A 25,574-nucleotide genomic window follows, 5' to 3' on the forward strand; every position below is an offset into this window, starting at 1 on the left:
AAAAATAAAAATTATCTTTTTTCAAATTTTGTTTAGTTATTTAGTCTATAAAGTACACTTTTTTCAAAAATTATTCTTTCAACTACAGGAAAGTCATTATAGATGTAAGGTATTTTGTTTGAGGTTTTTTTTTAAAACTAAATCATTGCTAAGAATAACTGAATAATATATGATATGTATTATTTCTTTTTTCATAGCAAAATCATTCATATAATGTGTTGTATATTTGTCCAATATTTTTTGTGGAAAATGTCCTATCTGTGACAAGTCGGTCACTTCTACCCCTGGTTATAATTAACTTTTCTTTTATAATAACAAGAACATAATTTGGAGACTTTTGCAAAGTATTGCATTGATAATAAAACATTCATAAAGTTTGCTATGTTTGAAAAATATTCTTTGTAAAAAAAACTTTATCTGTACTAACTGGGACCAAAGGCAATCTTGATAAACAAAAATCTGGACCATTCAAGGTAATATGGATAATAAGCTATACAACTTCTTATATAAACAGATGTACCTTTCTTTAAAAGCAAAAGAACATTGCTTTGTAACAAAAATCCATGGGATTGTTTTGGGCAAACACTGTATCATTTATAGTTCAGCTTGACATTTGACACCCTCAGAGACCACTCGCACCTACCAATTGCTCAGTTTATCGGTTTTAAATGCTCATATAAATCTGAGCAAGTGGGTCTCTGAAGAATTTTATTTAAATGTATAAAAAATTACATTATTATCAGTGATTTGTTGCACAATCTATGCAGGAATTGTGCAATTAATCAAAATAAAGATTAAGTGTTTGGCATACGAATCATTCAGCTTTTATAGTTTAAAAGTCTGCAAATTTGATACGGATCAAGCAGAGATTGGAATAAATGAGGGCAGGAAAAATGAGGGTCCTTTGTAATTACTATTTTTTACAGAACAACATAAGAAAAATGTTTTTTTTTTTTTTTTTCTGACTTGGTATAAATTTTTGCTCGAGTTAAAAGATTTTGCTTTAATATTTTATGCATTTCCGAATGAGTATTGATTTTTCAAGCATGTTGTAGCTATTTATTTGTTTGCTACCCTTTGAGAAAATGGTTATAAATTTGTTTGAAAATTTTTGATGATTGATCTTAATAACTAGAAGAACAGTGATAGGATTTTTTATTGCAAAATCAGCAAATTACATAATTGATAACACAGCGCATGTATAAAATGTGCTATACCGAAAAATATTTTTTATAAAAAGATATAATAATAATTAATACTTTGCTCACAAAACAGCAAAAAAAATTTCATTTTTTATTATTCAATTAATTTATTTATTTATTATTGATATATCTTTGTATCTTTTTTTGATTGAGGTGGGTTTTATGAACATTTTATACATTTTTCATTGAAATGAATTAAAGAGTGTTTCTCACCTTGTCTTTTAAAAGCATTACTTTTGTCTACTTTTATGCGGATAGTATTAATAAACGTTTTACTGTTTTGTTTGAAAATACTTGATTATTGTTTCATTTTATTTGAATAATCTTTTAGTGATTTTTGAATGCTAGTTGTGCATTGAAAGTGAAAGCAATTTTTGTAAGAATGCAATTTGAATTTAAAATGTGTATTCTTTTTAGGTATGAGAACAATTTAAAAGTTTCTTCTTTAAATGATCAAAGTACTGAAGCATCAAATATCAGGAAACTGTAAGTTACTTTGCATAGAAAATAAGTGTCTTACATTAAGTTATGCTATCTTACATTTTTCTGTACAGTGTACTTGTACTCAGTGTCAGCCCTTGTTATTGTAGGGTCTGGGTAGTGGTGCAACATCAATGTCGATGTTTTGATGTTTTGCGTTCATTTTTTTTTTTTCCGATGTGGATATTTTATATTTGAACCAAAAATATCCTTAAAAAATGTGAATATGTTTACAATTATGATGAAAGCTTAATTTTTTTATTAGTTATTGTGAGATCTATTCCATTTTAATAGTTTTCTGTTATTAGTTGTCTATAGAGACAGACTTATATTGGAGAAAAATTAATAATACTTATTTCCATCGCACTATCAAAAAGAATATTAAGTGTTTCTAAAGTTTTCCCCAAGTAGTAACATAAGTTCTTTTATTGTAGTTTTCCTCTAATATGAACCTATATTGTTCGTCCCTCCCCACTCTCTTAATAAGGTATTGCTTAAATATATATATATATATATATATATATATAATTTTACTTTGCATATGTACTTACTTTGCATTTCAAGTTGCTTTAAATATTTATAATCTTTGAACATAATTTGAGTGTTAAAATTTTTCATGTAATTTGATTGGAAGTAAGTATACTAGAAAAATCAGTTATGTATTAAATTTTCTTTTCTCTTCTTCACTTTCATTTTGGTTTTGCTTGAACACTTAGACAGGATCAACGCCATGGGATGAGTGCTACCCCCCTCCCCCCCCCCCAGTTTTTCAGAAGTGGGACCGCCAATTTCATTTCAGCGATGCAACAAACAAAGATAAAGGCAAACTCTTCATTGTTTAAAAAATTAAAATAGTAATTATAAATGAACAATTGAAATAATAGTGACAAATATATCTTTTCTGTAAAATTTGAATAGAAAATGTAATCTTAAAATACAGTTTAGGAACATCTGTGATGCTCTTTTATTGAGATTATCTAAGTAAGGGCTGTGGAAATGTAAGCTTCAAACATTTTTTAACTCAAAAAGTGAGTATTCAGTACACTATTCACTAGGCCAAAGAGTGGGTATGTCTGCCTAGTCGGAAACTATGGGCCTAGCCCAAATTAAAGTATTGTGCATCGAATAAAATTAGCATAATGGGAGGGAGGACAGGCGACAAAACTAACATTGTGCACGCCTTGTCTCTTGGTGGTCCTGGTTACAAAACCATGCTTCATGGTTCTTCAGTTTTAAAAAAAAATAGATAAATAAATAGGATGGCTTCATAGGTGCCGCCAAAACATTCCCACATGTAATTTTTTTGATGAAAAGTATTGTCCTGAAAATCATTGCTAAGTGGAGAAAAATGCATGAGGCGGCGAAATATATTTAAAATAAAGAGAGAGAGAGAGGGAAAAAAAGTTTCATGCAAAGAGAGATTCAAAGTATTGGGATGAATACTCACACCAAAAGTACTAAATGTTTGAACGTAAAAATCGTAAGTAAATTAAAACTTGACCAAGAGATGCAGGAGACACCTTTAAAATAAAATGAAGTGGAATAAATAAGACCTAAGGTATCACAGAAAATTATTACATCCGTTCAGAATGTTAAAAGTTCTTTTTCTGGGGCCGTAGACGCTTGTATTTCAAGAAAACAAAAATATTATTCTAGAAATTGAAAATTTTACTACGGAGAATTCAAGCAAATAATCGTGTTTTGCAAAGGAAAATTGGAAGACAGAATAACCACAATACAGTGTTTGTATTCAACTATCCATAACCTGGGTCCCAGGGACCCATTAATGAAACAGATTTGGGTCCTTTGGTGCAAAAAATGAGTCCCTTAAATTTTAAGCAGAAAATCTTACTGTATAAATGAATAATATAAAAATATTATACTTGGGGGGGAAAAACTAAATTGGTTATTTTTACCCTTTTTTTGTGATTATCATTGTAAAATTATTTTCAAATAATACACTTGCAAGACTTAGTTATGTGAGAAACTATTTGGTCAGTTACAATGAGATTATAACACTCAAAATTTACTTTTAAGTTGGATTTTACCATGAAATACTAAACAAGTGCCTCTGACTGATCAAGTAAAAAGCACTCCTTTGTTTTTCTGGAATTTTTTTTCTAGATGAAAATACCGAACAGACCCCCCCCCCCTCCATGAATAATCAACTATCATTGGCAATTACACAGAAATAGAACAAAAAAATCGTAAGCAAATGAACCGTGCAAAAATTGCGATTGCAAAAAGGAACCATTCTCTCACTTAATTGTTTGTCCTCTTAAATTAGTATAGGGTTGGTTGGGGTAAATGGGACCACTTTGAGCATTGTTCGTTTTTGAAACATTATACAAAACTTTTAAAACAAAAAAATTTAAACTTATTGACTTATTTTATCTCTGATATCATTAATTAACAAAAGTTCATCATTATTTTCCAAAATAATGCTTTAACTATTCTTAACAATTGTATTTTTGTAAAATATCGTATGGGTATCCCACTTACCCCATAGTAAAAGGTAAGTGGGTCACCTTCCTTTTATTTGAATTTAAATGAAGCATATCTAAAAAGGGGGTAAGGATGTTTTACTTTGATGCTTTTAAAAGTATCCAAGGACTATTTTAACGAAAGAATAAATTTCTACTGAGAGAAATGTTTGATGACAGAATTTTTTTTAAATAAATGTTTTTTTCCCTTGTAAGTAAGAATTGTTATGTCTAACATAAAGTTATAAATTTGTTTTCCAACCTATTCAAACTCTAGAATTCGTAGGATCAGGTTATTGATTAGGTTAAGTATATATTGTCGCCTCAGTTCAACAGAAAGACATCTAATTCTAAGAATAACAGTAAAATATCCTACTGGCTCTTTGAAGCGACGATATATTATCTTCGATACATTATTCTATCACTTTTTTGCTCATATAATAAATTTAATGGTTGTCAGTGGTTATATTTCATATTATTCTACAGTTTTGTTTTCGAATTCAATAAAACGAATTTTTCATAACTCGAATTTTTTTTGCATTCCCTGCAACTTCGACTTATCAAAGTTTCACTGTATTCATTTTTTCTTCTCTTTATAGATTTCGTCTTTTTCTCGAATTTCCTGCCACAATTCCTGTGTCATGTTTGGCATGATAGCAAGTGTGTTTTTTATGAGGATGAAAGTTCTTCTGATAATAATATACCCAGTGAAAGTCAGTTTAATGTAGATGTTGCTCTTATGTGGCCTTCAATTAATGAATAATTTTTATTTCTCATATTTATTAATTTATATTGTAAATATATACATTTTATTCTTTGATATTTGACTGTTTTTTGAATGTTTGATCTATTTCTTCATGAAGTCTCTAGTTTTTATCTTTTGAGTAGTCAGGGGTCTGGCCAGAGGAAATTTGGGTCCGTTAGTGGAACCTTCACAAAAATCCAATCAGCCAAAACAGAGCTTTCACAAAATCCCGACCAACCAAAACGTACCCTACACAAAATTCTGATAAACAAAAACGGATCTTTCACAAATTGTTTATTAAAAGAGCAAATCTCAAATCAAAATAATGCAGCATATTTCCATGAGTAAAAACGATAATGTTTGGAACCTTTTTAAAGTTAAATTAGAGGGATCAACATATACAAAATCTGCTAAGTTTGCAAAAAAAAAAAAAAAAAATATCACTCTTGTGATGCTTCTGCAAGCGATAAATAACTACTAAGGCAAAAAAACTATAATGCTTGTTGTTGGCTTCTTTGAAAGAAATTAACAGCTGAAAGTCAGTTTGGTTTATAATTTTGCTTGTTTGTTTTATGCAGCAGTGTTGTTGTAAACTTCTCTGTGTTGTGAACTTCTCTGAAAAAATGTCATCCTTCAGTCAGTCATAAGCTCGTGATTTAATAAACAATACTATACAGCGAAATGAACTTAGAACTGCAAAGATAGTAGGGATGGGGGAAAATGTGATCGCTTCAGATAGGGTTACTAACTTTAAACTTATCGCCACTTAAAGTGCGATGTTTAACTGCTTATCGCCACTTAGCTTCTATCTGGGCAATGTTTAATTGTTATTTTGGGAGAAAGTTATATGGGTTTGATTTTTTTCGATGCCAAAAAGGATAATTAATTTTAAATAAATTCTTTTATTTAACGTTTTTTTCTTTAGATGCCTACATTTTGAAAAGCACAATCTTTTTACATTCAATATGAGAATCATATTTTATTCTTTTTTCAAACTAACTTCTCTTTATTAGGATGCAAATAAATGAAAAGTCTCTTTATTTTTGTAACAACGCTTATTTTAAGATCTTAAAGCGGAATTCCGTTTTCTTTTGAGTCAAAAATTTAAATGCTGAATCGATGGTTCATTTTTTTATTTTATTTTATTTCTTTGATTCAACTGTGTCCAGACATTAATGATATATGTGAAATACACCGGCAGCTCAGTCATTTCCAGCCGAGGACCGCAGTTTCATGCTTATTAGCACTCTGAGCTGGCGGTGTATTTCACGTATTTCTGCCTTAGCCCTGGCTAATGGGCGGTAACTTACTGAATTAATGATATGTTTATCATAGGACTCTAAAATTCAATTCTAAAATAATTTTATCAAAAATATTTATTTTGTAAGCCGTTTTTATATTTTTGATGCCTTCACTTTGAGGATTCCAATCTCTTTGCATTCGTTATAGGAATCTGATTTTTCGAATTTTCGATGTTTAGTACGCTTTGTTAAGAGGTAAACAAATAAAATATGTTTTTTATTTTTGTAAAAATCACGGAGTTTATAATTTTTAAAAAGAATTCTGTACTCTTTAACAATGTCTTGGTTCAAAAACTTAAATGCTGAACCCCTGCCTGAATTTCTTTGTTACAGTTATTTTAAATACTATACATATAACATTTCTAGTATAATTTAACATAATGTAGAATGGTAAATAAATATTGATACTTGAGAGGTGCCCATCTCCCAGAGAGCAATGGCGTCCTCCCGTACCCCAATCCTTAAAAAACACTCAAAAATGATATTCTCAACAGAAAAGAGGTAAAACACTCAACTTTAAGTGTCAATGATGCAGTTTGCGCCATCTCAAAATTCAAAAATTTGGTTTTACATTTTTTTTTTTTTTGCAGAACTTGATTTTTTTAAAAATTAATTGATTTTTCACAAAAAACGGACCCTGTGAAAAATCTTGGACAGACCCCTGGTAGTGTATTTACAGGGTGTGCATTTTAAGTAAGGAAAATAAATCCAATAATCAAAATGCTGTACAGATATCTTTACAAATCTTAAGTAGTCTTTCATGTATGCTCTTTGAGTATCGACACACTTCTGCAGGCAAGTTTCCCACACTTAGTATGCTTCTGAAAGTCAACAAATGAAACATCCTTCAGAGCAAGCCGCTTTGACAGCATCAAGGGCTCCATGGTTGAGTTCTTAAGGGGCCACTTTACTCTAAGAAAGAGAAAAAAAGTCTGTTGGGACAACATCAGTACTGTATGAAGGCTGAGGAATCGTTGTGATGCCATTTCTCATCAGGTATGCTGAAACCACGCAGCAGTTGTGACACAGCACTTTGTCATGATGGAGCTTCCCATCAGCAGCAATTTGTGGTCTCACTCGGTTGACCTGATAGTTCAATATTTTCCACAAAATTTGATTTCTTAACTCTGTCTAATGCTTTGCTGCATTTTGAGCTTTCAAGCATGCTCTGAAGGATCTTTCATTTGCTAACTTTGAGGGAGTGAGCAGAACTCGACTAAGACTCTTGAGGATTCTGGGCATGAAATTTATTTGGTGCCCCCTCTCCCCAACTTATACTATATATTAATAAAATATTTTGATACTTAAGTATTTTCTTCAACCACGCTAAATGTGGTAAAATCTTACATTGCATTATAAATTATGAAAACACGATAATATGAGATGTTGTCCAACTTTTGCCTGGTAGCAATACGACATAAATATCAAATATCTCTAATATAACATTCAAAATGCAGTAAAATACAATAAGTCTGGAGTAGCTTTTGGAGAGGTTATAATTCTAAATATGTAGAATTTTTTTTTTGAGGCTAAAAATTATTATTATTATTATATTTTTTGCTTTAGTGTGATATGAATTAGCTCCATTTTTTAAAAAAACTTTGACTACAGATTTGGTGCCTCCCAAATATTGGTGCCCTGGGCCTGTGCACTGTGGGCTCATGCCTTAATCTGACCCTGGGAGTGTACCAAGCATGGAAAACTTGTGTGCAGAAATGTGTCAATACTCCAGGAGCATACATAGAAGACTACTAATGTCTTGCCGCAATGCCTGTAAAAAATTTTGATTTGTGAATTCATTCTTATTATTTAAAATACAGACCCTGTACTTCTTATGCAAAAAGGTTGTAACAATTTGTTTTGTGGCTCAGTTTTTAAAATGAGACATTAATAAAGCAGGGGCGCCCACCTTTGGGCGGGGGGGGGGGGGGGGGTATGGTAATTGAACTGAACCATTGAAATTTTTAAGGGGTGTTTTTTTGGGGGGGGGAGGGAGAGGGGAGGCACCCCTGAATAATGTGTTGCAATATGAGTGAATTAAATATGAACCAGAGTTGTTTTCCTTGTTGCTTTAGATAATCCCTTAGACTCCATTGAAGGTATACAGCGTGCACCTGTTTAACCTGCAAAACCTCTATTTTCGCAAAAGTTAGTCCTAGATCCATACTTCCAATGCAAAAATGGTCAAAATAAAGTGCAGAGATAAGATATTGAAAGTTTGAAGGGAAAGGGAAAAGTAATGCATGAAATCTAACTTTTTTATGAATCCTAGATCCCCTAACTTATATTTAGGGAAATAATCTCAATTGAAAAAAATTTCAACAAGAAAGTTTGATATAAGTATGATAAATATTCACAGAGATATATATGTGAAATGCAGCGTCTTTTGACTTATACCACTTTATACTCGCAATCAACAACACCTTTTGGGAGAAATTCTGCAGCTAACAATTGGTTTGTTTAAAATTATGTGTGCCTAGTGTTTTTTTTTTCAAATTGGACAAGCTTTTTGTAATGTGTTTTTGTGTATCATAGTATAGCATTTGCATTTATTTTTCAGTAGCAATAATGAAATATATAAATATTATGCTTCTTTTTTTTTTCGACAACTTGTCGTTCTTCTGAAAGGGCAATAATGGCCCCTAAATACTTTGAACTTTAATATTTCCTTGAGTTTTGGTTGCAAATGTTTCAATTTTTTTGTGTTGAAATTATTTTTCTATGGCAAGGATTTACTGAAGTGTAAGGTAGGGGAACTAGGGTCCATATAAAAAGTTATTTGTATTTTTCTCTAGTATTCTTTTTTGCTTCAAACTTTCAATACCTTTACTCTGCACTTTGGACATTTTTGCAACTATAAGTATGCATCTAGGATTATCAAACTAGAGGAAAGTAAATGGAAATTCGGATAAGGGTTTTAAATCTTTAAGATTAATTTCCTATATTTTTTCTGTGCCCTTGTTATAATTGGTGCATTTAATTTATTCTCATTTTCATGCATTATTAAATGGACTTGATAATGTGGTGAAAGGGTACTAAAGATAAGCTGCAGAAGGGTTTCGAATAATGATAAAGAGAGGGTTTAGAAACATAAATGCTGGTTTATTTACATTATATAAACATTTGTATGCATGATCTAATAGTATAGTGGCATAAGTATATAATATTGCATAATGACCATTTTAAGGAAATATTAATTAAAAAACCTTGCTGATCAGCAAATGGATTGAAGTGATGTGATACACATGTATAACATGGTGTGTAATCAAAATTTCAATTTATAATTTATAGGATAAAATATTAATGCAAAAGTGATGGAACATTACAGAAAAAAAAAAGTAAGACCTTTTTATGCTCAGCAGCACGTGGATCGGCGAATCACAATTTTGAAGACACCAACATCATTTTTTATAAAAATCATAAATCGCCCTGCACACAATTTATTAATTCGTTGGTGATACTTGTTGCTCCCCTTTTATTGCTAGATTATGAACCACTTTTAGGATGTATCGGGATTTCACATCTTGGTAGTCATGCTCATCAGATGCACAAGGGTTTACCAAGAACTGTAGAACTGTAGATCTCCTTATTCTCAGTTCAGCGTCCGCATCTCTAGGACATCTGCATTCGTAGATTGAAGAAATTTGCCTTCCTACTTGTTTTAGCAGAAAGCTCAAGACACACAAAAAAAAAAAAAAAAAAAAATCGAAGATCACATGCAGATGATTCGGCTAGCAGAAAAACTTGGAAGAGTCACCAATTTGTGTGCATGACCCCCAAACATTAAAAAGTGCCGAGGAGTCGAAGAAAACCTTGCAAACTACATTCTTGCACAAATTCCACTTTTTGAATGAAAAATCAAGCCATGCCAGAATGTGTAGGTTAACTGTAAGGTTGCAGTTACAAGTGGTCGAAACCGTGAGAGGTAGAAAAAGCGGCCACTGGGATAGAGGTACCTCTTGCATGGAGGGTGAAACGCAGTAGAAGGCAGGTATGGGAAATCATGATTATTTTCACAGTACTTTTTTTTTTAAATCTTACTTCATAATTGACCATTTTGCATTGGTTAAATAATTCAAAATAGTTATTAAAATTCTTTGTAAGTCAACAAGTTGGCAAATTCAATGTATGAAGTTGTTGTGCTATGTTATAACTTTCTTTAAAATATTCTTATTTATTTGAAAACTGCTAGTGATTTTTTTTTTTTTTTAAATAAGGACCTGCAACCAGCATGTTCAAAAGCAAAAAATTCATTTGAAATATTTTGCATTTTAACACACTATTATTTGACTATCTATTTCAATTTATGCACTCATAAGGTATTGAATCTACAATTAAATTGTTACATTGTTTTCTATTTTTTTTTTTTTTTCAACTCTTTTGGACTATGTACTTGATACTAAGTGAGATTTATTGTAGTTATTTATCACATTTCTTGTTGGAAATAAAAATCATTATTTTTTAAGTTTATTTCTGTTTTGTGCATATTTGACTGTACATAAATGTGCACTTTGCTAACTTTGAAAGCGTTAATGAATTTAAAGTAAATACAATGAAAATACAAAAAGGGTGACCTACAATAGGCTCTGTGGCCTGCTAGATTGGTCCTTGACAATACGTATATCAATCTCCAATGATGACCAAGAGCCTTCTGAAAACTATTTATCTCATTAGAAATAACAAGAGCTTAGGGTAAACTTTTCTAAATGCAAAAATGCTAACAACCCATTGGAAGTAGTAATTTTCCAAAATTCAAACTTAGCTCAGGATTTGTAAAGTATTAAGTTTAAACAGTCATTTCTGGTTCATGGTCGTCTCTGGTCACCATTTCTGAACCAGTCATTTCTGGTGTCATCTGTGCAGAAATGTCCCTTCAACGCCCTCCATTTTAATAAATTTAAATATACTGAATCATGTCCCCGTTGATTCTTCTTTGCTCAACGCTATAGGGCCATGCCACGGAAAAAGGCAATTTTGTCTCTCACTTGACGCTTTATACATTTCATTAAAAACAATAATTTAAAAGGATAATGAACAAAATTTTGTTGCTTAAGATATCACAAACGCATGTGTGACTTCTTTTTCAAAAAATTTTGTCATTACCTTTTAAAATTATTTCTTTTTTATAAAATATAGGAACCATCTCATGCTGGCCAAATGACCATTTTCAGTGGAATGCCCATATACATATTTCTTTTTCAACTGTTTAAATTATTATTTCTCAACAAATGAGATATGTTTCCTTTACGTTGGAACCTTAGCTTTCAAAACCTACAATTTGTTTCGTCATTGCTATATTAATCAAACCGAAATACTAAGTAATGCATATAGCAAACTACAAAAGGTTGCCTTTGAATGTGCCGCACATGATGCATGCAAATAAATTACATTTTAAGTAACAAAGTTATTTAATAAAAACTATACTTTGCCAGGACTATCTTTGTATCAAATCTAAAGTCTCAGGCTAACATGGATATTAGGAAAAATTATTATTTTAGCAGGGTTGTGGAACCTTGGAACAGCTTACCAGAAGAGGTGGTAATGAGCGAGGGAGTAGATAGTTTTAAGAGGGCCGTTGATCTTCACTGGGGATTGTAAATTGACTAGGACCAGCCTAGCTGGGCCCAGAGTCTATAGCTGGTTGTCACTTTTATATTTGTATTTGTTAAGATTAAAAAAATTGTTAACTCCTGTTTAGTTAAAATATTAAGAATTAGAACAAAGTGTTGGTGAAATTATCAATTATCGAATTGGATTGCTCTTATATATATAGAGTAACAAAAAGTTTGGGAAAAATTGAAACGAAAGAAAGTACTTGGAAAGTTTGGGAATGGGGTATAGATGAGTTCGGGCTCATTTTTGAGATTCCGGTCCCACCCGAGCCCGAAAATTCGAAACCTAGTTCGCCCGAACCTGAGTAACATTGTCTCGGACCAAAATCCGAGCCAGAAGGAACCTTTCTTGTATCAAAAACCAAGCCTTCTACAGTCTGACAATGAAATACTCTCTGACGTCAAATGTTCTTCATTAACAGAGAGAAGTTTCTAAATTTCTTAAAATGCTCCACTTCAAATGTGTTACTGTATGACATATTGCAATAGTAATCGCAAAAAAACACTATAAATAAGCGTTAATTAATTTATTTGTTGTTTTTTTTGGGCGGCAGGGGGGGGGGGATTTGACATTGATTGAACTGACTTAAATCTTCCTTTCAGTTTCTCACAGTAGGAAAATGTTTATTTGCTTTGAATTTGTGTGGAGATTGGTGATTGAATATCTGTGCTTGAGCCCGAACCCAAAACCTATTTTCGGTTCTAGAGATCGGGCTCGAGCTGTCGGGCCCGGGCTGAGCCCATCTCATCTCTAGAATGGGGTACTTTTGAAAATTGTAAATTTTGAAGGAAAAAAACTTTTACACTATTTGGAACATAATTACCATACTTTATCACTGGAGAAAAAGAAAGCCTTTCAAGTTGGAAGAAAACAAATTTCAAAGTTATTAGTTAATCGAAAAAGTGTTTTATACTACAAATTGCCTGATTTGGCATGAAGATTGCTCAAGCCAATTGCACAGGTGTGACATTTTTACGCATATATTTGCACTTTATTCTTGGAATTTTAAACTTTGGCTTTTAATTTTCCTAGGTTCAAATATAAAGGACCATTATGTATCATAATATGAAGTATAAACTTTCTAAAATCAATTTTGTTCTTAAAAAATTATGATTTGTACACAATCATACCCTCGACATGTACAAATCATCAGTTTTTAAATGCCAGAAAACTTTTTAGAAAAATGATGCTTCATATTATGATACATGATAGTTCTTCACATTTGAATATAGGAAAATTAAATGACAAAATATCGATGAATAAATTTCAAATGCAGTGAAATCTCGATTTTACAGTGTCCATATCCTACTTTATTCCGCTTTTGAAATCATTTTCTGTTGGTCCATGAAAATTGCTATGCAAGTTATTTTCAAATATTCCGGATTTAACATAACATTTTTTCAGAAAGTCTCCTTATTATGTCAATCTTAAAACAGATCAAATCAAATTTCTTCTACAAGACTCACATACACTTATTTTCTGGGTCTTTATTTTCAAGATAAATTCTTTGTTTTAGCTATTCGAAGCCATTCATGGCCCCACTTAATTCTTGTAGCCGATGGCAATCGTTGAAACTCATGACAACAAAGAGAACGCTACAGGGAACCCCTGTTTCCATTATGTTGCCATTGATTGGTGGATGCAGGGGTTCCGTTTTCCGCGCCTCTTGCAGTCAAAATGGGCCATGTTCAATCAAAAATAAACTTTGAAACATTGACATTAATTGGTGGATGCATGAGTTTCATCTATTTAACACAGAAAAGTCATAAAGTACAAAGGCCGTTAAGTGTCAGTGCCATCTAGTGGGGCTATGAGCCGTTCCAGCTTTATTTCTGTTCAGTCTTATCGTTTTTATTGTCAAAGCATTAAACTTTAAAACAAATTTTATTTGTATGCAAACCGAGAAGCAAATTTGTAAAATATTGTTAGGTCAAAATGCGCTATAAATGAAACTATTAAAAAAGCAGGAAACAAGTGGACTAAATTTTTTCCATTGGAAAAATGTGAAATTTAAATGACATCTTTAGATTTTTGTTCCTGCCCCCAACTTTACGTTTTCCCACTTGGTGTGATATTTATCACTAGTCCAACGGAATATGTAAAATTGGAATTCCATTGTATATGTGTAAAAATGTCTCATTTATGCAATGGAATGAGCAAGATAATAAATCTTTATCAATCATCGTTTAAGTAATAATTTCGGTGAATTATGTCATTAAGTTTATATATTTCCTTAATACATTATAAGTATCTAAAAAATGTAGTGAACAAAGACTTAAATTTAATCAAGATAATCCACATAACAATTACGTTATAAGAATAGTTTCGTTTTTCTATATTACCAAAGCTTAAAAAGTCACAACATTGGAAGGGTACTGGGGGAAAACGCTATCAGTCAGCTTTTACTAGGGAACGAAATTATGATGCAGTCTAGTGGTTGCTGGAGTATTCTTTTCGAATAGTCTATCATCTTTTGACAAAATTCCGTAAGTCAGCTAAAATATTTGTTCAAAAATACGTGGTACTGAGGAAAAAGTCCATCAGTAAAACATTCAAATGTTTTTCTCAAAACTAACTTTTTTTGACTGATGGGGTTTTCCCCCATGTACCCTTCATTTGTGAATGATAAATTAAAAATATTTCATCCTTTTTTGACAGTGAAAATATTCAAAGCAATACTCGAGAGAAAGGGCATCTAGCAAAGCTTTCAAACATTTTAGATTTACTGGCATCAAAATTTTTTTTAATGAATTTATAAAATTCTAGATTTCAATTTAAGGTCTCAGGGAAAAAACAACTGGAAATTTGCAGAACCAATGGTTTTGGAACATGATAACGAATCAGAGCATACAAAGAAATTAAGTGCCAAAAGTTTTTTCCCATGAAAGCTAAAATTCTGCCTTTCAATTAAGTTTAAAATATGAATTTTCGAACCTGGTTTTTCTGGTGACAGAATTATTTTAATTTCAGCATTGAAAGCAAACACTTTTGAAAATAATCGGCATCTGATCCCAAATGCAGTATAATGAATGGCAGGGTGGTCATTTTGAATTACTTCAAAATGTTGGTTAATGATTTGTACATGCATTTAGCAGATCTAGGTGGAGATAGTCATTTAATAACAGAATATACTCAGCCCTGTGTTGACATATTATGATAATCTCTAATAAAAAATAAAACTTATAATATAGTTTTTCACAATGCCACATCAGGAAATTTATCATTGTAAAATTTTGCTGCTCTCACACAAATAGTATAATTTTTAAAAAAAAGGTTAGATTCTGGCTATACAGAGTTAGTATATAAACAATCCATCTCACGATTGGTGACCGCATCTTTGGACAAATGTACTTCAACCAACCTCATTTTAAGATAAGTCTTGCGTGTCAGTACTCAGGTAACAAGCAGAAACTAAAAGCAGGTAGAAATTTTAAATAATTGAGCTTTTTCTCCTTATCTTGCAACAAAGAGGTCATTACTAATCTCATGTAAAAGGGTTTTGAATTGTATTTGAAATTTACTCAACAAGATTATAACTCCTACTGTATTTAACTTGGAAATTCCAAACAAAAATTTAAATATTTCAATTAGTGCCAATGTTTTTCACGTCAAAGAAGTTTTCACTACAGTCGACACTCGATATAACGACTATCTCCGTCCCAGAGGAAAAGGTCTTTATAACGCTTGGTCGTTATAAGAGGTATAATTTTTAAAAAAAATATATAGGGTCATCATGCATGCCCCGCTATTCCGAAAAAAAATGGTACTTTTTCAAACATTCCAGTTAAATGCCCGAATTATTTTTATCATAGGATTTTTTTAGAAAAATCGTGTGCAAAATATTATGACAGAATATTAAACAAATTTTAAAGTAGAAAATATAGGGAGGAAAATGTTACACACTTACAAATCTGCTACTACTACCACAACATTTTCTGAAGATAAAACCAGACAGATGTTTGCCTTTTTGACAGAAGTGATTTTTGCAAACATTATTTTCTGTTTCAGATATAGGTGATAAATTGTGTTTTTCTTGCTTTTCAAAGAAACATTTAAAAGTCCCTCGAGAACCCCAAATTTTAAAAACCACTAGATTCAAACACCAAACTACCAACACATCTGTCAACTCCCTTTTCTTAGGAATCTGGAAATTTCTCGATTTTTCCTCCCATTATTTTTTCTGTGCTAGCAGTGGTGAATGGTAATCTCTCCACCCCTCTCAAAGTTGGATTTGACATTGAAAACTTCAGGCAGATGTCCGTAAACAATAATCAAGGTCATTTCAAGCTACAAATTTGTTTATTGGAAAGAATACCAGAAATAGCGTCCGCTGAATTCGGTCGGTATTGGATTAGACGATACAAAAAGGTCGTTATAATGAAAGCAAATTAACATCGAGTTCATTGGAACAAAGTTGGGACTTTTACCACTTGTCGTTATAATGGTACGGTCTTTATAATGTGTGGTCGTTATAGTGAGCGTCAACTGTACCAAAATTGCAAAAAACGCTAAGTCGGTTTTAAATTAATATCTCTGATAATTAATGTTCTAAAAAGAAGAAACCAAGCTTAAAGCACTTTTGATATGTCAACTTTATTCTCCCCTTCCTTGCTGCGCCAGGGATTAAAAATTAACTTTCTAATTTTAGAAATACCTTATAATTTAAAGAAATAAAAAAAACCTAATTTAAATGGAACTTAAGAGTGTTTTATACCTATATATATATTTAGAATTCAAATGCAATCAACGCGGAATAGGGTGACACGGTAACCGCGGATAACTCAAATAGGTAAAAACTATTACTGTATACAATAGCTAAAAAATATGAATAACATTCATACACATATTTAATTTATAGCTAAAAACATTGCTATATTGCATCTACATTCAATGTAAAAAATGAAAAGGCACAATCCTAAGTTTAAAAGACATTTAATGACAGATATAATTAAAAAAAAAAAAAACAATTGTGTAAAGACCACCGGATAATAAGACCACTGATAATCGGGAGTTTACTGTATGTGTAAGAATCCTTCAAAAACGTAATGGATAAGGGGATCTGTATTTTCCCTCCTATTTCTACGGATATCCGGTACATCACTAATGTAAACATTTAACATACTGATTGTTTTCATTTTTTATGAAATTAATTAGTTATGTGTTTGCTCTTTTTTGGTGCATCATTCCTGGCTGATTTGGTGCTTTTTGTTCAACCAAGCAGTTTTAGAATTTTTCACATCCAACACCGTAGGTTCGTTCAGTATCCACCCCTGGTGTAGACCTCATTATTTTGTAAATCGCAGTATGTTTGTTTGTTTTTTTTTTTTTTTTTTTGGAAGTCTAAAAGTGATTCAGACAAGTGGAAATCCACTGTACTGCTGTTCACCTACTTTCTCAATAGTAATTGTCATACACTACTGGCTGGAATTTAGTAGTAAATACACTGTACTTTCAAGAAATTTTGAGGTAACGTTTTTTTCTGGATTTTTTTTTTTTTTTTTTGGCGAATCTAATCTATTTAATAGCTATGCATTTTCAGAAAACCTAAAACTTGATGAAGCTAAGAAAAGATCCGTGCAAGCCTACATTTTTATTTAAAAGTAAATTTACATAAAACTTAAACTGTTGAAAAAAAAGCAAGTTATTTTTTTTCTTGTTCAGAATATCAAAAATTATCAATCAGCCCTTAATTTTGAGTAAAATATGATTTTTGCACATGTTTAAATCAAGCTTTTTGACAGAAATTTGCTTTTCTTTTTCTGCAAATACAGTAAGGTTTTAACCCCCTTGCAGTTGGACAGTCCCAGAATTACATGTTGAATGGACAAGCCATCTCGTCACAAACTGCAAGGTGGTTAAACTCTTATTATTTCTTTTAACCCCTAACACACAAAGGAAGGGGGGTTATAAGTTTGACAAGTCTGTGGCACTCTAACACCTAAAGGGATGGACCGATTTTGAAAAAAAACATTTTTGTTCAAAAGGAGAGTTAATCAAGAGTGTTAGCTAGGTTGCGTCTTTGGATGACACTAACAAAAATATTAACTAAATACCTCTAAAAGGTTTTTCATGCTTTTTTCAGTAAAAACATGTTTTAAATTTTAAAAATTTAGTATTTAAATGAAGAGCAATTTCTTTCTGAATCTGATAGAATATGATTGGATCTTCCATGTTATATAGAATTCAAATTACATTTTTTTAAAAGCAGATTTTATGCATGGCTGAGCCTTTACTCATGCAGTTGGTAACCGAATTCATTGTTGGCCGACAAGGAAAGAAAACGCATTGATTTAAAATTTTTATCTGTTGCCAGTTTCTATTTGTTAACAAATAAAATACTTCTAATTGATTTTTAATAATGAAAGGCTTTTAAAAAGATTTTTAATTTTTTTCTTGATTCTACATTTGTTACTCAGTTACTTTTTTTCAATGTTTAATTTTAGTTACTTGTTTCAAAATTTGTTACATACATTTATACGTACATACAGTGGCGTACCAAGACGGACGGGGTCCTGGGGCGCTACTTGAAATGAGGACCTATCTGGTATTGAAACTGAAGTTTCTCAAACTATGTGTACGTACCATATATTACAGTAATTACTTTAAGTGGTACATTTTTACATATTTCAGGTAGTGTTGGTTTGATTTCGGACACTATTGTAAATACCACAGTAAAACACATGGTTTTAAGTGAAATTAAGTAAATACTATATTTTTAATAAAATTGTGCTTTGTCAGAAAATATCAAAAACCGAAAAAAGTCTTAAAATTATATATTGCGTCTTAAAAATTTATTGCATCTGAACATCCAAGTATATATTTAAAAACATATAAAACAAATAACAGCAGCTAATTCTAAGCTAGTTGTATAGAAGTTGCAATTCTTCATTACGAAGTTCAATTAGTACTCATGAATTGAAATATTTTTTAAAAATATTAGTAACTACTTTTTACTGACATTTTATGCATGTGTAGAAATGAGGGCATTCAAAATATAGATTTATTTCTAAAGCGAAGAGCGTAATTTCCCCCGATTATCGGATAAAGCGCTAGGAACTATTTCTTTCGCTTGGCCGCAGCTCATTTCTCCATAGTCAAGTAAGCTTGCAATAGAGTATAGAATGGATGGGAGGAGGTATTATGCAGTCAAGGTCAAAAGTCCCGAAGGATTGACCAATTAAAACAGTTTTATGCTGTCGAAAGGGGCATAGCAAAAAGGAAGTCCTCTTTGCTTGAGTCAGAAAGGGTCCGTCCGATTTGCTCTTAGAAGTTATAGCTTATCGGGCAGAAAACGAAACTTAAAACCACAGAAGTGCAGCTGGTAAAAAGAAAAATTTATCTGGCTGATTCTTCCAACGCCACAAAGGATAGACAACTGCTCATTTAGGAATGGATTTTCTTGTTTATATGTTTGAATTTGGTTTCAAAAATAGTGTATGAATTAAGACTAGACCATCGTAGTCTTAATACACAAAACAAAACATAAAACAGATATTTTAGCTGTATACTGTAATGATCAAAAATTATAAACGTGCATCTGTTATGCATTCGTTTTTTTTTAATAAATTGTTTGAAAAAAAATGCATAAAACTTTGCTGAAAGCACTTAACGAAAATAATAATAAATTCGTGGCCCAAGCGCATGTACCTTTGTACACTAGGACAGGTCACTGTGAAAAAAAAGTCATATTTAACAAAATTTATGATATACTAGCTGTGTGCCTGGCGTTGCACGGGCAACTTAAAAAATTAAAGAGATGTCCAATTGATGTTTTTGTATTACTCTGACATCAGTTTTTAAAGCGCTAAGGAGTAAATAAATACGCGTAATGCAAGGTTTGCAAACACCAGTCGAGCATATTTTTGGCAAAAATCTCTTTAAAGTTAATCATAGTTATCAATAATGCAAGTTATGAGTATTTTCAATTAGCACATATGCATTATCAATTATAATCTGTGCTCACTTTAAACTGAATTAAATCTGATAGACTATACCTAAAACATTTGTATGTACAATTACGATCAGCTTTTTACATAAAATGACACATACTTTTTGGTTGCTTACATGAAACTAAAGCACCAAGACTTTATAAATACCAATCAGCATTAATTTAATACCAAGTCATCAGATTCGAATTAAGCTTTAGTTAAAATCCTTAAAAACAATATTTTTGTTCAACTCTGTTTCACTTAAAGAAATCCAAACAATCTTAATTTAACATGTTCTTTTAACAATACAAACTATATTTCAAAAATAGAAACAGGAAGGAAAAAGAGAGTTATTACAATTCGAAAACTCACAGATGTGACGGGAAAAAGTCCAACAAAATAAACATAATTAGTCGCACATCCTAAATGTACCAAAATATGAGGCCGGTGAATGATAAACTTACACTACAATCAATAAACATAGCTAAAGAAACAACTTTCATATGTTGAAAGGAGTTAAGAACGTTGAATGTAAAAAATAAAAAAGGACAGACGATAAAATAAAGGCGATATCCGAATAGAGCAACTAATTTAAAATGAAATTCTAGATTGAAACGTTGTTTTAAGATTTGGACAGCAGCCAAAAAAATCTCTTTTAAAACAATTATTAGAATTTTACTTGCTCAAGCAAATTCAAAATGGCAACAGGAAAGAAATAAAATTCCCGAATAACGTTATGTTAATTAACGTTTTAATTAATATCTCCGCTGATTAAAGTCGCACAATTACGAGATTGGTCCTATTGTTTTCTTTGGGAAATTTCGAATTGATCGGTATCTCGTTTGACTTCGGATTCACAGCGGTTCTCGAGAAGATAGATCTTCAGACAGACAGACAGACGCGAACAGATTTTAATATTATAGTGGATACTCGCATATATAGGTAACCGATTAATATTTCTAATCATGATGTATATATTGGAAAAAAATAAGATACAATTTCGGGGCCTATGTCAAAGCGGGGCCTGTGGGACATAATTTGCCCTCTTTGGTTAGGCAAGAGGCACTGAGAAAATATTCATTCTACATAAAAAGACAACTTTTTATTTATCTAAACATAAGACATAAAACAGGTCTGGCGAAAAAGAAAACGAATTAAAATTTTGGGGCCTATGTCAAAGCGGGGCCTGGGTATCATAAACCCTCCATTGATCCCGAAGAGGAGTCACTGTGAACAAATATTTGTTCTTTAAAAAAATTATGATTTATTAAGCCAACTTGTTTAAGAAATTCAAACCAAGATATGCGACAACATTGGTGAAAACCAAAAATTGAAATTTAGGAGCCTATGTCAAAGCGGGGCCTGGGGCGGACCGCCCCCCTTCGGTACGCCACTGTGTACATATACACCTTTACATTAAATGAAAATATATGAAAATTTTACTTAAACATTTTTACTGACATTCATAATACACTCTAATTTTTTTCTGTGTATACATATACAGTGTCTATCAAAAAAGTAGCAGATAATACTTCAGTAGTTTGCTGTCCAGGGAATTTAAGTTATGTTATGTCTTGCATTAACAAAGTTAATGTTTTCTTTTGGGATACTAAACAAAAAAGTATTTAAACAAACAAAAAACATTCAAGAATGTGAATTGCAAATTTCTGAATGCATAATTTTATTCTAGAAATTTCAAAAATGTTCAATCTACACCCCCCCCCACACTGGAAATAAACACCTTCAGTAAAAAAAAAGTTTTTTCCCGAAAATTTCCGACTAATCCCATCTCTACATGTAAAATGTCTAGGAATTACAAATGCTACATAATACAAAACAAATTGGTAACAAAATCAAGGTTGGTAAGTTTCTGCCGAGGTGGTTAAAACCACTGGTAGAAACTGGTTAAAACCGGGATGGCAAAAACCACTTTCTGCCACATTTGTGGCAGAAACTGGCAAAAACTCAAAGTGAAAAAAAATTAATTATTGACATACTATAGAAAAAGCATGGGGAAAATAATTAGCAGTTAACCAAAGCACAATTTAATTACAATATTATCACAATTCAAAATCAAATGTTATATTGTTTGAACCTTGCAGTTGCCCCTTGGAAAAGGTGGTTTCTAAAATCTAAACAGTTTTTCAATTTAATATGTACAAATGAGAAATTTTAGAATATTATACAAATACAAAAGTGACGACCAGCAACAAGCTCTGGGCCCAGCTAGACTGGTCCTAGTCAATTTACAATCCCCAGTGAAGATCAATGGCCCTCTTAACACTCCGTTGGGCGCAACTGATCTATTAGGCACACCTCGAACTCTTTAGTTAGCCATGCGCCCTCAATAGCTTATGGAAAAATGTACATTCATTTTCTCAAATAAACTTGTTACATTCGAAAATCATGAAAAACTTTTATTTCTCTTCTTTGGTGTTTGTAGTTGACATTTTTTTCGTAAGAAAATGTGAACATGCGTAGAAAAGATCAGTAGATCAAAGTATGCTTCCCAGGCTCAATGTGCCCGATCATGTTTTACAACATATTGGGCCCGACGGAGTGTTAAAACTGTAAACTCCTTTGCTCATTAAAACCTCTTCCGGTAAGCTGTTCCAAGGTTCCACTACCCTGCTAAAATAATAATTTTTCCTAATATCCATATTAGCCTGAGATTTAAATAGATTAAAACAATGACCCCTTGTCCTGTTTTCAGTGCTAAACTTTAGCCCCGTAACATCTTTCGTTTTAATAAATTTAAACAGCTGAATCATGTCCCCTCGGTCTCTTCTTTGCTCAAGACTGTAAATTTTTAACCTTCTAAGCCTGGAATCATAATCTAAATGGGAAAGTCCACTTATTAGCCTTGTAGCCCGCCTTTGAACCCTTTCCAATACATTAATGTCTTTCTTAAGATAAGGAGACCAAAACTGAACAGCATACTCCAAATGTAATACCTCCAATTCTTTTAACAGAAGAGATAGCAGGCAATGCATCAAGGAGCAAGCAATGTTCGTTAAACTTTCTTCTATTGCATATTTTTTTAACCCGTTTCAGGCCGAGCATGGACATTTTATAAAATGTGGTAATATTTTTTTTAAATTGAGTTTAAAATGCATCCATTAAGACACAAAAAAAGTTTCTTGCTTAAAAAATAATATTTAATTAAAAAAATAAAATGGTGCATTAAACGCACCATTGGCCCAATCAATGAACAAATATTTCAGTGGAACAATATTATTCTTAGTCGAATTTTTAAATGTAAATTTTCGAAGCATTTTGGATGTAAATGGACTGTGCATTTGAGGCACAAATAAATCGTGTGGTTTTTGAGCACTTTACATTGTCTGTGGGCTTTTTTTTCGTGTTCATTAATGGCATATGCTATTCTATCAGTCCGTATTTCTTTCGGTAGAGCTGTGGACGATGGACGACCCTTGTTTGAATAGTGTTATTTGTATCGTATTTTCACCAAATAGATTGTCCTTGAATTCAGCTTTTAATAGGGCAATCGCTATGTATGACCTAAAGTCTGCAAGTGGCATTTTTGTGTTATTAGCAATTCTATGTAGCTTCCATGAATTCACTATCAATAATATTTGTAAATAATGGCCACCACCATTTTTTGCCTTGAATTCTGATCTGGTAATTTGCTATAGCAATTTCATGCAGGTCAATGCCTCCGATATACTTATTGTAGTTCAAAATAAAGGTTGGTTGTGAAATAGAAATTTCCTTTCGTTCACTGCGGCACAGTGCAATTTCACAATTGGCAAAACGGTTCCATTATTGGTAACAATCGTTGCTACAGCATAGTCGTTCTATTTGATGCCAATGTCTTCGCATCCTTGTTGAATGCAAAATCATAGGAACCCCAAGGTTTTTTTCTTCATATTTTTGGAGTCATCCAATACACATTCAGCAATGTGATTTTCGCAAGCTGTTCAAGATGAAAAAAAAAAAACCTTTTCTTTCAAAATTTTGAATAAACTGTAGGAAGAAAAAAAGCTATCGAAATTTATTTTGTGCATTTCAAGTTTTGAAACAAAGTTAAGTAGTTTCATAACAACACTTGTTCCTAATGGCTTTTTTTTTTGTTGATTACTGCCAGTCTCAGCACCTATATACGGAATGAATTGGAAAAGGTATCCGTCTGATGAGCACAAATACCAAAGTTTGAATCCAAACCTTACTGGCTTTCCCTTTATGAACATTTTTGATGAATGCCTTCCAAAAAGACACCATCTCTTCGTCACTTGACAAATTTTGAGAAAAGATTCCAAATTGTAAATACGTTTTTTTTTTACATGCAGGAAAAATGGGCGTAATGTAGTAAACTTGTGTGTTTTATCAAGGCAAGAGTTATCGGATAAATGGATATTTTGTTTTATGTTTTTAAATCTGATTCGACTCGTGCTTCTCTGAATTATTGGCAGTTCTTTATCCTCATCTAAAGACTAGTACATATCTACTTGGGGAAGAGAATGGTATCCAGAAAAAATTAGTATGCCTAAAATATTTTCAAGTCTGTTGCGGAAAATTGGAAATCATGACTATTATTGTCATTAGCATATTTTTTTGAAAAAAAAAAAAAATAAAGAAATCTATTAGGTCACATCTATTAGACAAATTTAAATGAAATAACAATTTGCAAGAAAAAAAACGTACGATTCCTTGCATAAAAACTAGGTTTTCAATTTTTGCTTATTGTTCATGCATTTGCCCGAGTAGCATCAACTCATCGGCCGATCATCGGCCGTTCATCGAAATCCGATCAAACTTTGATCGGACGATGATCGGATTCCGATGAGTTTTCATCGGAAATTGCTCCAATATGTCTCATCGGCAATAGTAGAATCCGATCATCGGAATTCGATGAATTTTGCTCCCTATACCGATGAGGTTTGGAGCAATATACGAGCAGTGCTGTTTCGAGGCGATGAATTTTGGATGAAAATACGATGAGATTTGGAGCAATATACGAGCAGTGCTGTTCCGAGGCGATGAATTTTGGATGAAAATACGATGAGAAGTAGTAACAACTGCGATATAGGGACAAGCAGGAGGAAAAAAAAATAACAGTGGGAAGGGGGGTCCGTCATCTTGGATGATCACGTGACCCTTCCGCCATCTTGAAAACTTTCAGGAGGGTATTTTCGGATGACGTCATTTGGGACAATTATTTAATCTATTTTCATTTTTTTAATAACTTGTTTATTTAATTTCTAACTATACAACTTTTGATGAACGTGACTAATGAGCTCAATCTAAGTCGCTTTAGCCGGGAATCGAATCCTAGACCTCTGGAACACGAGATTCATATGCTAACCACTAGACAAGTAATGCTTTTTCCAAGGAGGAAAATAATGTATTAAATGGAAAATCATTTGTGGCGCCATCTATCGGGGGGCAAGGCCATGACAGATTTCTGAACGGAAAGTGAGAATATTATTCAGTGAATATACTTGTGGCGCCAGCTAGTGAAGAGTCGGAGTCGATCATTTTGCCCGCAAACCGAGTCGGAGTCGGTAATTTTGGGAGTCAAATTGAACGGAGTGGAATTGTTTTGGAGATAGAGAGAAATCCTTCAAGAGTCGGAGTCTCATTTTGTTCGCAATTCCAGTGAGGTAATCGGGGTTGGAATCATGGAGTTAAAGTTGAGTTGATTTTGCAACGAATCGGAGTAAACCCTTCCAAAATCCAGGAGTCGGATTCGGAGTCAAAGTCTCAGTCATTTTTCCTCCGATTCTCAACCCTGAATGTTGATCCGTATAGCCTTAAGTTTGATCAATAGTCGAATAATAAAACTTATCCTATTTTAACAG

At 32.2% G+C, this 25,574-nt stretch overlaps 1 protein-coding gene across 1 annotated transcript in view; it reads left to right on the top strand.

The window, feature by feature from the left end:
• The window catches only part of LOC129220550 (JNK-interacting protein 3-like), a 34,258-nt gene extending 29,273 nt beyond the window's left edge, over positions 1-4,985 (top strand). The window contains exons 6-7 of the mRNA XM_054854980.1: positions 1,620-1,688; positions 4,765-4,985. Coding sequence (XP_054710955.1) covers positions 1,620-1,688; positions 4,765-4,819 — 124 coding nt within the window. The 3' untranslated portion in view covers positions 4,820-4,985. The remainder of the gene's footprint in view (positions 1-1,619; positions 1,689-4,764) is intronic.
• Positions 4,986-25,574: the final 20,589 nt, after the last annotated feature.

The sequence above is a fragment of the Uloborus diversus genome, chromosome 4 (assembly GCF_026930045.1).
Source record: "Uloborus diversus isolate 005 chromosome 4, Udiv.v.3.1, whole genome shotgun sequence".
Lineage (NCBI taxonomy): Eukaryota > Metazoa > Arthropoda > Arachnida > Araneae > Uloboridae > Uloborus > Uloborus diversus.